This window comes from Haemaphysalis longicornis, unplaced genomic scaffold (genome assembly GCF_048455015.1).
Source record: "Haemaphysalis longicornis isolate Haplotype H1 unplaced genomic scaffold, Haemaphysalis longicornis Haplotype H1 scaffold_3, whole genome shotgun sequence".
Lineage (NCBI taxonomy): Eukaryota > Metazoa > Arthropoda > Arachnida > Ixodida > Ixodidae > Haemaphysalis > Haemaphysalis longicornis.
Genome location: NW_027526335.1, coordinates 176615452 through 176630725, shown reverse-complemented (window position 1 = coordinate 176630725; position 15274 = coordinate 176615452). Strand labels below are relative to the sequence as shown.

Here is a 15274-nt window from a genome sequence, read left to right as displayed (position 1 = left end):
CTCAAAAAGCAGAAAAGTTATAGTTTTACGAGCACAAGCGAACTAAATTCCCCGTAGGAATAAATAAAACAACGTATAAAGCGCTTAATTGCACCAAATTTTTATTTATTTCTTGAAATTTCCACGCAACTATCACTGCTTCAAGGTGCGCGCGTGAACAAGTGACGGCAAAATCCGGGCAAGAAGAAAAAAGACGCCCCAAATTATTGATGATGTCATTCCAGAGTACACTCACGCAAGAATCCGGGTTATGGCCCTTCTGAGAAGCTGCAGAGCCGTTGTCACAATCACTAAAATACAGAAAATGTTTAACGAATTAGGCCACATTGCAAAACCCCTCCTCAAGGGAACAGCAACAGAGAGAGAGAGAGACAGAAACTTTTATTCTGTTGAGCCCCTTGCGAGAAGCCCAGCAGCCAAGGCGTTAGAGCCTCAGCCGGTGCGTATGTTGCCAAGCTTCCTCACCTCAGAGACCCGTGTGAGAAGGGCCAAGTCCCCCCGGTCCCGCGCGCCCCGTTGCCCTCATGAGCAGCAAGAGTGAAAGCGGAAACGATCAGACACATGCAGATCCTGAGTATGAGGTGGATATCCTACAGCCAGCCGTACTAGGAACTCACCTGCCAGAAGAAAACCAAAGAAACGTATTCATCGGGACAGCATATAAGGCAGTCCTGAACCATCCATTTTTTACGGCCGATTGATAGATGCTCGAATTGGTTCTTTAAAACACCTTTGAAGACCCCGAGGAGGAGGAAAGGGAATCTCAACTCTCCAATGAATACCCCCAGGAGTTCTGCCAGGAAGCACCTCAGTCCCGCATTATTTATTCTGTATGTGAATGACATAACAAGTATTAGCACAAAACCAGCATATTTCATATGCCGACGACACAAGCCTCCTATTCAAAGCACAAATATTATGTCTAATTTCAGCTATACCTGGCGTTTTAGAAAGTTTGTACTCGTGCAACAAAGCAAATGTCTTACTTATAAACAGTAAAATGCTGAGAGCTACCTTAATTCATTCAAGACAGAGTTGTTGTATTGGACCTAAGCATAAAGATCGATAACACTTTTACAAAGGTTGTAGACACCGTAAAAACATCGGGAGTTTTTTTAAAGACGATAGTATTTCTTGGGCTACTTGAACGGGAAAATTCTGGCCTGTCTGTATGTATGTCTGTCTGTCACTCGATTATCCGGGCCGGCCAAAGCTCTTTTTCTTCATTACCTGTTTTATACAACAAGACAAAACAAAGAGGCATGCATACGAACACTTCAAGGTAAAAAAAAAGCAACACCAACCAAATCAATTTGGACGGTGTGGTTTTATTAAAAGCGTATCATAATTAGAAGGGTGTCTAGTATGAGCACTCAGCTGGGTTGCACTTCCGCTAGCTCGAATACATCTCTGGTGGAGGCACCACTCATAGTTAATTAATTCTTAGCAGTTTGTCCGTTTGAATTTGCATGCCTGACATCCATACGGGGTTTCCATTTCCATAGGCTTTGCAGACCCAAATTTCTGTTTTTAGTATTACTTGTGTGAGCTAACCATCATGCCTGACTAAACAGCGTGTTGAAGACACTTCCCGAGTATTACTAGCATGTCTCTCCAAGACAGCCAAAGATGAAAGCCTCATTGCTTGAGTAAGTGAGGTGTAGTGTGCTACATCGTGTGTAGTAATATTGAGAGATATGAGGTTGCCTGCTCAGCGTAACGATGTGTCACTCAGATTAGATTTTATGTGCAGCCGCTCGTCATGCTGGGACAGTCATGGTGGTCAGCATGCTCAGCTCCACCCCGCTGGAACAAGTGGCAGCAGCGGCAGGTCCGGACGTCGTGCTGTGGTCTCAGGTGGACATTCGAAAGGACCGTTCGATCACCCTGCAAGACGCCTTGCGTGCCAAGCGCTGCGGGTGTGCGGCGATCGTCGTCACGCTCGACCCCCCGCTGGTTACGCGCAGTAAAGCGGGCGAAGAATTCGCTTCCGTGTCGAAACCAATGGCTGAAATGTAAGTCGCTATGGGAACAGTCAGTATGACAGGGCGAGCACCCACTAAAATTGAAATGTGTCGGGAAATAGACCAGTTGGTAGAAATTCATCCTGGTGAAACCGCGCGCAAAAACCAGGACAAAAATAGGAGGAAAACACCACGAGCGCTGCGACCCACTAAAATGACTGGTGCAAGTCATGCAGATTCCACAAACACTTTTGTTAGTGCGTAAGCGAAACCGTTTGTGGTGTAATCAGCATTGCCACTCATTTACTAAACAAACTAATAGCTGCTCAGCTACCACGTAACAGAGATAAAAAATACAAAGCACAAGTGCCTTCTATCAAACGGTTCTTTTATTGGACACACTAACCGAAAAAACCTCATCGTAGTAACTAACACATTCTACGTCACCTTGTATGAACGCTGAGCCTCACTGGCTTCGATATTCCGGTCTGTGCATAAGGAAAGTCTCACTTTATCCCTCCTTCGGTTTTGCAAACGAAGGCGCTTCAAAGTGATAATACATTTCCAATGAGCAGCACGTTCATCGTGCAGATCATCCATGGGCATCCCTGTCCACAGTTCCCATTTTATATTTCTCGCTCTTCCACTTGTCTTGAGCCCCCGGTGATAACGTTTACATAGTGGCGGACTGCGACCGAAATTTATTACCCTATCCGTATCGCATCTGTTCCTATTGGGAGCCTTGGGCGACGAAACTCAAACGGTCAACACCTTCTTATGTCATAGGCTTAGTAGCTGAAAGGTGCAAAGCTTTGTGGACTGACGCCTTCTGTTTGTATGTTTAGTAGAAATACAGAATCTGAGAAGGACTCATTGCGTAGCTAACCTGATATGCAGACTTATCGCTAAATTGAAATCACGTGCAGCATTTAAAAAACGTTCCAGTTAAACAACCACTTCTGGTGAAATACCCCGTTTCTCTTTAGGGAGAAGGTGCCCTAAGCTGCTTTCAATCTGCAATGCACGTGCTTATATGCTCCCCATATCCGCTCCCCCGTAGAGCCTGCTTGATGACCGAAATTTTCACATGACCAGGAGCCGCCTCACAGTGAATAGAGGGCCACGTAGGTGATTTTTTCCTCTCCCGGGAACCTTCGTACTACAGAGACTTACCGAGTACGGCAAGTGCCAGCCTCCTATTCTGAGCGACTGCGCTCTCCCATTGGTCTCCTTTTATGACGGCAGACGTCTTAGATTTCGGGCGGAGGTTACGTTACACCGCAACAAAGAATATAATTTCGGCACATCGCGAAGTGTAGTCTGAGGTTACCGTACCTGTTGACGTTCGACTTAACGAAGGCTGCAGGTGTAAGTTCCCGTTCAAGCAGTTGTTAAAATCCCTTGTGCTATGTACTGAGCCAAGTGTAAATAAAAGGCGCGTCGTAATTGGAGAGGTAGTTTAAAACTCAGGGAAACTTGTCACGCGCAAGCCTTGAGTGGCGAAGCTGTTGTAGGTGAGCAATGCGCACGCGTAGTTAAGTTCCCGTATCATTGTTTATTTGCTTAGTTGCGCTACTACTAATCGTGGTCATATGCGTGGACGAGGTCGTCGCTTTCTTCGCGGCGAGTGGTGAATGCACAGTCATCCACACAATTGTGTACTTCCACACGCTCTTCGTTATCGACTCGAGACAGCGGTGACAGGATCTGCAAGTCGTCTCGGGAAGGACTGACACACTTGTAGCCAGGTCTCCAATTATCCATAATGGCTTCTAGAGAATGCGACTGCCACGTTGACCCCTCCCAAGCACGGTTTATTTTCATCTTTAGCACCAGTGCTCGAGTTTTTTTTTTCTATTGCTAAAACCACTGCGCAAACCGGGGCTCGGCGGTCGCTGCGAGGGACGCGCTCATGAGCGCTGGCCATTTTCTCGCTCCTCTGAGTTTTTTCCAGCCTTTTGTTTTGCTAAAGACACTGCGCGGGCTGAGGACGCTCGGCGGGTGCCGCGAGGGACTTTCTCGCGAGCCTCTGGCGTTTGCTCGGTATTTTTTTTTCCTTCGACGGCGAATCTTCGCCGACTATAAGAGCTGTGCTGTTTAAAACGGCTTGTCTCGTAAATAAGTGCCGAAAAATGTTTCTTCCATTACAGTTTTTGCCCTTGGCGCCCACTAAGAAAAATATACAGCTTACCGCAACCCCACAGAAAATCTCTAAAATCCAACTAAATGTTTTATACCAAGTATAATAAAGGCTATAGAATACAGTTCTTCAGTATATTTATTCGATTATTCTTCTGCGAAGGAAAGTTTGACATCCACCTGAATGCAGCCATACGGCTTAAAAAGAAAACTATACAGCTTCCTCAGAAACTCTGCAGTTCAATAAAAATTCGTCCTGGTCCTGGATTCGAACCCGGGACCACCGCTTAACCGGAGCAGTCGGTCTACCAACTGAGCTAACAAGGAGGCTAGTCGTTTGTAGGGCGAGAACGCATTGATCAACCACTCGAAGTAATGGGTAGGTGTTTTTTTCTTCTTCTTCTTCAACTGCGGAGTTTCTAAGGAAGCTGTATAGCTTTCCTCTGTAGCCGTATGGCTGCATTCAGGTGGGTGTGAAACTTTTCTTCGCACAAACATACTTCACCTTAGGAATTTCCGATAAATCCGGTAGATTAACACCTCGTTTATTCTTCATGGGGTATTAGCATATTCAGCATTCAGAAAAAAACCTTGTTAAAAGAGCCACATAGCATAGAGTCTGACACCTTGCAATATGAAGCGGACCTTAGGTGTTTTGTTTCCAATGGCTTTAACCTAATTGGTTCCACAAATCCCGCAATGTTCGTCCACTGCAGGTTTCAAAGCGTCAGTGGACGCACGCCAGGGCACAAGTGGGATGAAAGCAGGAACTGGGCGGACGTCGACATGCTACGGGATGCCACTGACCTCCCGGTAGTCCTCAAGGGCATCCTCAGAGGTGATGCTGTGCAGCAGATAAACGCTTTTGATAACAAGCTTTGGGACCGCTTAGAAATTCAATATTTGGTTTACGTTCTCGCCAAAGAGAATGACTCGATACGCTCCCTCTAAAATGGTTTAAATTTACTTCACGTGTTATTCTGTTCATGTTTTATGATTTTCTGTTTGAGCTTCCTAAAAGTGGCTGCGAAAAATTAAAGTTGGCATAGCTTATCTTTTCAAGTGCATTATTTTCCGTGTCGGTTCTTTGCAAAAGCTGCAGGGCGAATCATGTCACTCAAGAATTGGCAGTCAATTTTTTCTTTGCATTCTTTAGCCCGTCGAGGCGTATTTTGCTCTGCCCATTTTGCATGATTCAAAGCCCGCCCGCTTGGAAAATCATAGATAACCATGGCTATACGGCGCAATGGTATTTTGCGACCACTATAGGTCCTGAAATAAATCGGCAAAGGATAAAGTGTCTTTAAAGGACACATATACTAAATCTAACTGCTATTAGATTAAGCCGAGTGTGCTCACAAAACCACGGCTATAATTTATGCACCTTGATATGTGCATTACCAAATCAAGTAAATTTTTCTCGGAGTCACTTTAGTTAGAAGATCACTGGTACATTGTAACACTTAAGGCTCTGGTAGAAGTCTGTGAATAAAGTAGTCTGCTGCTCGTTGTTCGTTAGGGTAGCTAAGTAGACTACTCTCATCCCAGCAAATCCAAATTGTTCGCATACAGCGTGTAGGGATTGCAAATGAGCCTACTTAATTGTTATTTTAAAACACCCACCTAAGCAGAGTTGTTTCTTCCCGTATTGTTTTTGTAATTTGTAATTTTTATTTTCATGCACTCGTATTTTTGTGGCTTACAGCTGACGATGCCGCCGAAGCTGTGAACCATGGTGCCGCAGCTATCATTGTGTCCAACCATGGTGGAAGGCGCATGGACGGAGTCACTGCAACAGTACGTAACTAAAATACAATTTGGTTAGCGCTTGTGGAGATCGCTTGAGAAAATGTTATCCACGCCTTTTCCACTACTCTCGGTTGCCGTTCGCCGAATCGAGGGCGAATAAGAGTTCTTGGTCGGTTCAGGTCGGCTCAGCTGGCCATGGAACTAAGAATGATAGGAGTGACGTTAAGGGAGACGAAACGAGCTTCTTTGATTAGAGAACAAACTGAAGTATAATATTTCATATAAAAAGGAATGAACTTGGGACAACCGGTGGAATACAAGGTGGACACAGTCAATACCGAGAGACGGGTGTAAAAAAAGGGGGAGCTAATTACTTGATTGAGGGATGAAATAAGTAATTTCGGAAGCTTATAATGGACTCGAGCTGCGCGTGATAAGAGTGGTTGGGGGTTCGTGGGGGACGCCTTTGTCCTGCAATGGCCCTTGTGGGCTGCCGATGATGATGATGGCGTTGGAAAGATGTAAAGCTTCGCACTTGTCACTGGCCCTGGTATTGCATCCCTCCTCTTATAACAGAGACCTAACAGAAACACATAAATGCAGAGAAAACACGTCGAGACGAAGACCCAATTGTCTCTTTCAACTGCTTTATTTTCAAGTGATGCACTGTTTTAACCAATTAAGTATCGACAAAGAATCAAAACCAGGAAACCACCGCTAGAACGCTTGCGAGAAAAATGTAAAATTAGAAGCTAAAGTAAATAATCCCTGACTGTCGGTTCTTGGTGAGTCTTAGTCTCTGTGATGCAGACGAGCGGCATAACTATATGTGCCATTTTTCTTTCAAATATATGAACGTGTTTCGTTTCTTTGCCCCGTAAAGGGGTTAACGTAAACTACAGCCTTGAAATATGGCTAACATTGTAGCCCACCTGTAGCCTAAAAAGTGTTTAAGCAGCCACACGTGGCTCCCTTTCCGGTTGCAAACTGCTGTACGGTTTCAAACCGCATCGCACTGGGGTTGCAAGTGGCTATATTATAAGTGCAGTCGCAGAAGCAGTGGTCATTACAGAACCATCCCAGAAATATTCGAGGATTTGGCAATTCACCAGTTGGAAGATCAGTGCATTAGCATTGCTTCCTTAGCGTTATCTTGTAAGAAACAGGAATATATATCTTACTATAAATGAGATGAGATTAAAAACTTCAAGTGTACGTTTATTATGTCTGCTTTATTCTAAATATGTCCACTCTTTTCACAATTACGCCCATCTTCCCGCGAGGGAACCCTGATGTGATGCGACGCATCGGGGGGTTCAATTGGTCGTAACGCTGCCTTGAGCGTTTGCGCTCACGCTGTTATTGGATTGTGTCAGCCCACTCACTAAAGGGACCGTCGCTTCCATCACGTCTTCATCGAAAGAATCAAGTCAAGCACGGAGTCGTCAAGCAAAGTCACGCGGAGTCGAACGAGAGCGAGGGCTGACTGAACCGCCGCAGCGCGCTACCCGCTTTATATTCACAGCGCTTGAAGGAGAGGAGACAACGGATGAGAGTCGCGCATGCGCGCACTTGCGCACACCGCGCGTCACCGCGCGACGGGAGCGGCGCGAAGCGCGCGCACGCAGCTGTTGTTTCTGATAATGAGACGGAGTGAGAGTGTTGCGCACAGCTGTTGTGCACAACTGTCGGAGAGAAGAACGGAGGAGGGATGCGGACGGACGGTGCGACAACGACGACGCAGGAGGGACATGCCTCAGAGCAAGAGATGCGTCGCATCTAATAAAACGTTCAGTTGTTAGTCAGCGCTGTGCTCGCGTCCCTTTTCTGCAGCCGGTTCCAGGGTGCTGTGTAAGAAGAACGTCAAATTAGCAACTAGCACGCCGGTCGACACTCGCTAATGTCTGGTTAGCAGTATTATACTTTATCATTAAGTTACCTCTATACACTATTGAAATTTCTGTTATTATTATTAACAAATATTTTATAATACAGAAGGCATCAACAGCACTGGTAAATCTCTTAAATTGTCATCGCACAAGGTCATCCTGGATACCCTGGCTAAACAACTCAGCTGTATCCGTAATCGAACACAATTTCCTAAAGTAACAGCTTTTCCGCCACTTCAAACAGCCTGCACCGTGCAGTAATTGAGGCTTTCATTTTTTGGACAGGAAAAAAACAATCGTAACCACTTCGTGGCACTCGGGATGGACATACAGGGGCCAGATGTGATACAGCCAACATCGTGCATAAAGTAATGGAAAGAATGTCATTTACCCTCCGTTACACAGCAGAAATACTTTTTTAAGGTAATACACCAAAACACGTTATCGCAAGAAAAAAAAACAAGGCGAATCGGAAAAGGGGTACCTTCGCAGATCAGATACGGGTTCTGGCAAAATAGCTTATTCTTATGAGCCTCGTTCTCTGACCCATTCCGGCCTGTGTTTTTGTCAATGAAGGAGCAATCGTGTCAAGAGCACAGAAAATGAGCCCCTTTCTTGAACATTCAGCGGCTTTAGCCCCCTACCCCTCTTTATTCGGTGCCCCTGGGCAGCACCATCCAGTTCATCTCGAAACGGTCTCGTATCACTCGCTTTTACAATTACTTTCGGCGCTTTAATATCTGCTATCGGATAACCTCACAGCGCCAGCTCAGAAAGATCAGTTACACATCTGCCTACATATTTTGGCCTAAAAAAGCATTATTGCACTGAAATTCTCAGGCCTGTGAATTCAATAACAGACAAGGATCGTCTTCCTATTAAGCTCCTTTAGGATCACTACCGTTATCCTGTCTGCACCCCTCATCATATGAAAATACACGACTACATACTGCAAAAGGCCACAATGAAAAGTGGGTCGAATTGTACTCCACCAATTCTTAAAGAACATTCGGCTGCCTTGAATTCACTATTATGCACGTAGACTTGTGCGCTCATTTATGAGAAATTACACCATGTTTTGATACTTACCCACACAATTTGATCCTCGGCAGTATTTCCGGGGCCATTCTTACCGGGACCATTTTTCCCAGGTCCACGGAGCCTCATAAAGCAGCCAGAATATGTTCAAGCACATTTTTACACATTTCTCCTACTATGTTCTGATGCTCTTGCAGCTGGACGCCTTGCCAGATGTTGTGCGCGCTGTGGCTGGTCGTTGTGACGTGTACATTGACGGCGGCGTCAGGTCGGGAACGGATGTAGTCAAGGCGCTGTGCTTGGGGGCCAAGGCAGTATTTATTGGTCGGCTGACTTTATATGGGCTCGGATACAAGGTGAGTGTATAGCAAGGGCATCTTAACGAGTGTGCCAAATCGATACGCAGAAACCTGTGCACTGACATTAAGCAGTAACATTAGGCAGTTCTCATATTAAGCAGTGTTATCCGTACCTGGTGGAAATAAAAGCTACGTTCTAGTGATACAGACAGCAACAGTCCAAAAGCCTCATTGGCTACATAGATTATCCCATTAGAATAGGTCACATGGCTGTTCACATTGGAGGTGTGTGAATGTCAGTGGTAATTTTTGCCGAAGAGCATGACACGCCTTTCGCAGAGCGACCACCTAGTTGCGGCTGAGCCACCAGACAACCGAGACGTCAGGCACCCTAATACAAAATGTACAGTGATGACGATACTGGTGCGGTATGTTCCATGAGCGGCATCTACAATTCGGCACATACTCCCGACGAGAAACCGTTATGTAAAAAACATTATCATCTTGCAACAGGCTCTTGGCAAAAACAAAGCACTGTTTGCTAGGTAGACCCACAACATCAAAGGCTTTTCAGACCAGATTGTCTTGTCGGTCCTCCTGCAGGTTCTTTTTTTTTCATTTTTTGGTAGTGCAACCTCGATCCTCATTTTTCAATAGATCATGGAGCTTCTAGCTGGTTACCTTTTACGGGGAACGTCGACTGGCACTGTTGTTCCGCTCGATCGATGTACGGCTGTCTGAACTATGTCGAAGGCACCGTGGCGAGAAGAACTCAGGGAGATGTTGACCTTTGAACATACTTCTTTCTGGATGTTTGATAGTCGTTTGCACTCGAAACTCCTCTTGAGTGTGATCTCCGTGATCGTGCGGCGTAGAAGGCTGTTCCAAAGCTACACAAAAAGCTTTGTTAAGGGTCGTGTTCGTGCCCAGGAGGCAGGCGCTACGAAGGCCAGCGTTACTGTCCGAACTTTGAAATACTTTGTATGCAGAACGCCGCACTTCACTGGCTGGGGGCTAGGTGTCTTGCTCTGTATCTAGGCGGGAAGCTACCCGGCTGGACCTTGCAGCGTCCAACCGACTGTGGTCTTGACAGCAACCAATCCTTGCACCTCCGTGCTGTGTATTATTTTGCCGCTCACAAACTTCCACAGCTCGTCCGATCCGATGAGTAGGCTCATGTCTTGCTGCTCACATATCTCTGAAGCCATCTTTTCCTCTGCCAGCCGTGGGTCTAACCTTGTCAGCCATGCAGCGAAAGCGCCGTTTATGTCATCATGAAGTCAAGAGCATGGGTATAGTGAGTGCCTCGATCACTTTATGTGCATCGTCGAACTGGCTACGAAGCCGCAGCTTAACTATTTTGCACTTTTATAATCCATACGGAGCGCCTGATGCAATGACTCGATCCCAGGATCGACTCCGGTCGCTGGTTCGATGCACGGTCCCTGGCTTGATCCCCGGTTTTTGCACAAAATGTCGCGGAGCGACCTCCTTGTTGCGGATGAGCCGCCAGAGAACCAAGCCGTAAGACGCCGACCGAACCTTTTTAATGGCAATGACAGACTGCTTTACAATGACAATGATAGTATGGCGGTATGTGCCAGGAGCATCATCTTCTACAGTTCGCAACAACGCTTTCCACATTTTATATACTTACATATTAAGTATGGCTAATAACCCCGATGGAAGGTGTCTGTAAGCCACACCCATGCTGATTCGCATCTGAGTTTGGGAGTGCATCAGGTTCGTATTTAAACACGAGTGATAAATCAGACATTGTTACCACATTGCAAAATTTTATTGTCACCAGCAATTTCAAAATGTGCAAATTTTTTATCCATTTCTGATTACCTTGCTCACTGTTCATAACAACGACGCTTCCTTTTTGACATCACATGAGTGCGCATCTTCTGCGGTTGGTGGTCTTGTGTGATGGTCTTCTGCAGGGCTAAGCAGGCCTTCTTGGCGAGCATTGCATGTGTGCCCAACTTTTGGGCTTTTTCGCAGGGCGAAGCAGGAGTAGTCGAGGTTCTCGAAGGTATAAAAAGGGAACTGGACGAATGCCTGGCACTCCTTGGTAAGAACCTATTTACGATTTTTGTCGAGAAAACAGCGCCCCACTGTGAAAACCCCATCGAACGGGTAGCCGATACGAACAATGATTACCAAAAATATCACCAAGAAGAGTGACACAACATGGCATGAAAGAGCAAAACACAACCTTGCTGCTGTTATATTTCGCTTTATATTATATTTTGCTTCTAATAAAAAAACGTCGAGAAAGTCACAGGATGCCGCTTGCGTCCCACACGCTTTGCTAAGGGGTGGTGGAGGTCGCATAATTATTGCTACGTCATCTCTGCGTGTTTCTGCCGAGCATTAGTGTTGCTTGGTTGCTATGGCTTACGCGATTTCTTCAGAGATCGTACAGACGTAATGGCGTCCGCTGGAGCCTTCAACGTTCGAATAGTTCGCGCGAATACCTCCGAAAGCATCCCCTGCTATGTGGCACCAAAACTGTAAGGATCAGAGATAACGTAAATAGTTTGTGAGATCCTTCATGCATGCCGATGTGGCGAACCGGCTCTACTAAACTTCCAAAAACCTCACCTACTATATGGCGGGAGAAAGTGTAAAGATCAAGAAAAGGGAGCGATAAAGAGTAGTGCGGTTCCATGTGCGCGCAATCATGGCCAACTTGCTACACCAAAAGCCACGCCACAATCTTTGCCAGCTATTTCTTTCTTTAGGATGAAAGGTATAGCGCTGTGAGAAAGTAGCAAGGAAAGAGGAAACAGAAGTTATGACAACTGCAAAGATGCCGAAAACATTGGTTTCACATTCGCGGTTCCCGACATGCATTCTTGACTATGTGGCGGTTGCCGACAAACTACGTGATGATCGTTGTCTAATTACGTTTGAGCAACGTATACTACGCTGCAGCCAAATGCACGTCATAGGCTTCGTAAGGCTATGGTACCAAGAGAAGCTTATTGGAATTTCTGTTGCAAAGACAGAGTTCTACTACTTTGTTTTACCTTTTTGCCCTAAGCATGTGCAGCTGCTGGACCTACAATAGAAGCTCCGCCATGACGTCATTTAGGTTGAAGCAGTAGTTCAAAATCAGGAAGATTAAAATAAACATTCCGCATGAACAACCCCCCACAGAAATTTCTTGAGCAGTTTCTCTCAAAATACGTGCGGATTACCCGCGTTTTCTGTGACAAAACTTTAGCATAGCAGCACATGGGCAGGGCAATAGGTAATACGAAGCGTTTTTTTATATCTTATGAAGACAGGCCTTTTTGCAAATAAAAAACCGGTAAGTGGAAAAGGTTGTAGAGATCATATAAAAGCCAAAGAATGTGTAATTGTTTTCTCGATATGAAATACCGCCGAACCTACTGCCGTTCGCTGAAACGTACAAAAGTTTGTGGTAACGATTGTATTACTAATTATCTATACACATTGATGAAGAGTCCATTCGGCCCAGTGGCCGTAGAATTTTTTCGATTATTGAAATTGCAACTCTATTCATCAGTGCTTTAGCGCATCATGTACTCCCACTCGGTTGCCAGTGGCTCAATGTCATTGAATGCAGACAAAAATACCCGCAGTAAAATGTGCAATAACGACAGTTTTTGAAATTGTACGAAGCCTGCTAGAGGGACCACATCATTATCACTTTGTTTGGGGTAGTTTTGTAGCGAGAGGTACAATGGCCGTATTTTTCCGTTTAGCTGTGACCGGTGGCCGCACCTCGTTTCCCTAGCTGGCAGCGGTTCCTACGGAACCTGCGGCAGCGAGGGAACCTGGAGATCCCCTAGCCAGCGCAGCTGGCAGCACCGCTCGCCGCTATAAAATAAAAAAGAAAATAAGAAATTAAAAAAAGTATAAAAGCAAAAGCGGTAAAAGGAAGAAAGAACAAAAAAGAAAAAGAAAAAAAGAAAAATTAATAGCGGAAATTGTTTGTATATAGAAGGAGAGGCTCGGTGGGATTTGTCGTCAGGGTTCGTCGCCGGAACAAAATCAAGCGCGGGAAACGAGCCGAGGAGACGGAGTAAGACCCAGCCGCACGCCTCGAGAAGCGTCGTAATCATACAGAGAACCAAGCTGAACAATATAATTAACCCTATCTCTCGCTACCCACACCCAGGCACAACTGAGTTAAGGAACAGCGAATTTTTTACCGTAAATTTTCTTTTATTGCAATAAAGTGTGTCGCTTCTTCGGCTGTTAGTTACCAGTATTCCGGTAAGCAACACGGGTGGTCTATGTTCACTATATAACTAATTTTGTACTTTTATTTGGTTCTTGTCTAGGTTGTACGGACGTACTGAAATTGAACAGTGGGTTTCTGGCGTTGAACGAGACCATCCACTGCGACACATCTCAACAGCTTCTTGGTTAAAATATCAAGAAAAATGAACAAGTTCGCAATCCCAGGAAAGAGTACAATAAAAAAAGTGCACACTTGGCTAATTTCACTGGTGGAGCATTTTCAAACTACTTCGTGCGACGGGTTGCTGGTGCTGAGTGCAACCCCTCTTGAAGTAGTTGCGGCTCACTTCGCCAGGATTCTTCTGTTGGTATGCTAGGTCATCGTGACCGTGAAGGCGCCTGTGTTTGTCAGAACGGTCTCGGAAGAGCTTGGTGACAAATTTGCGGCGGCTTCAACTTTTCTCAATAACTACTACCAAAATAACAAACTGATTAAGCCTAGCGTCAGCAGACTTAGATATAAGTAGATATAATTGCCAGTCTCGAAGCCCTTGCACATCACACAGCAGCCTCTTGGACAACCTAGTGGTCAAGCCACCTGCCGCTGCAGCAACTCAGGCTTTAAGCCATTCTACACGAATCGCAACGAGTGTCTTCACGAGTACAAATCCCGACCAACTTTGTCGTGGTACAAACTCTCTAATCCCCATCGAAACAGTGTGGCAATGCTTCGCCCTTGTAGGTCCTTTTAGATATCTCACTGCCAGAAACAACATCGTATGCTCCCACTGAGGGTGCATGTCTCTCTGTCTACACTGTCCCGTGAAATTGATACGTCCCGTGACGATATGTATCCGTGTGTCGAACCGAAAAATTCCCGGTTCGGCTGCGGTTCGGGTGAAATAATTTCGTTCTGGCTTACTTCCAGTTGAACCAAATTACACGACGAACCAGTTCGCGAACCTGTTCTCGGGCCTTAACCAGTTTGCAAGCCTGAACCGGTTCGGGAACCGGTTCGGAAAGAATAATTATAACTAATTAAAAAATGATGCTTAGTCTGCAGTTCAGAATAAACTTTAACAAGAAATGTAAGTTTGGTTCTTTCTAAGGATGGCTTTGTGTCGATAAAAATTATGTCGATCTTAGTGGCAGCGTTAAACAATTTGCGAGCGCCACGCGTGAGCTTTGACGACGCCGGGTGCTCCTCGTCATGCGCGTGCTCATGTGCTCAGCGAACAGCGGCAGTAACTATGGCCCGGAGGTTTTCATGACGCCGCACATATTACGGCCAGCAAGCACAGCTCCGCCGTTAAAAACGATTACCTTGGTAGCAATAGAACATGTCTCCCTTTGTTATGAAGCATACGTCCTTCCGAATGCGCCATTCCAACGTGCTCGAACTGATTTGGATTTGTACTTTGACTTTGGCTCATTCTGTTTGGAAGAAAGCTGCGTGTTTCAACCATCGTTCTTTTAAAGGGGCTGTCCAGCCAAAGTACAAGTTTGTTTGATTCAAAAGATTTCGTGTTTTATAGCGCCCTGAGTGCATTCCCGGCAGCAGCAAGTGAGGCTTTATTTACTGAGAAATGAGTGAATGTAAGTTAAAATTTTGGATTCTCCCGCCAAATTGGGTTTTGTGACGTGACGTCACAAGAAAGGGAAGGGAAGTTCAAGTGCGCTGTTCAGTCTGCCGTGGTCGGTGGAGCCTTGTTTACCGTTAGTCCTCTTAGATGGCGCCACCAAACTGCTCCGCAGCGCTGTTCACATTTGCTTTGTTTATGACCGTATTTCTACCGCCTGGCTTGTTTTTGTTTCTGTAGGTAGTTATAGTTTCGTAAAACATTGAGTATGTTCGACAAAAAAGGTCACTAAAGACAAAGTCGCTTACGTCAATCAGCTCGTGTCGTGTGAGACAACCACAAAGCGCTGCACTGCTGTACAGCTGTGACAAGCCTAGTGCGCGCAGTACCAGCAG

General features: G+C 45.6%; 1 protein-coding gene across 1 annotated transcript in view; it reads left to right on the top strand.

Moving 5' to 3' along the window:
* Positions 1-13489, top strand: part of LOC144175554 (2-Hydroxyacid oxidase 1-like) — a 51143-nt gene extending 37654 nt beyond the window's left edge. Inside the window, exons 3-8 of the mRNA XM_077704624.1 lie at positions 1754-2015; positions 4820-4941; positions 5809-5900; positions 8977-9135; positions 11086-11155; positions 13401-13489. Coding sequence (XP_077560750.1) covers positions 1754-2015; positions 4820-4941; positions 5809-5900; positions 8977-9135; positions 11086-11155; positions 13401-13489 — 794 coding nt within the window. The remainder of the gene's footprint in view (positions 1-1753; positions 2016-4819; positions 4942-5808; positions 5901-8976; positions 9136-11085; positions 11156-13400) is intronic.
* Positions 13490-15274: the final 1785 nt, after the last annotated feature.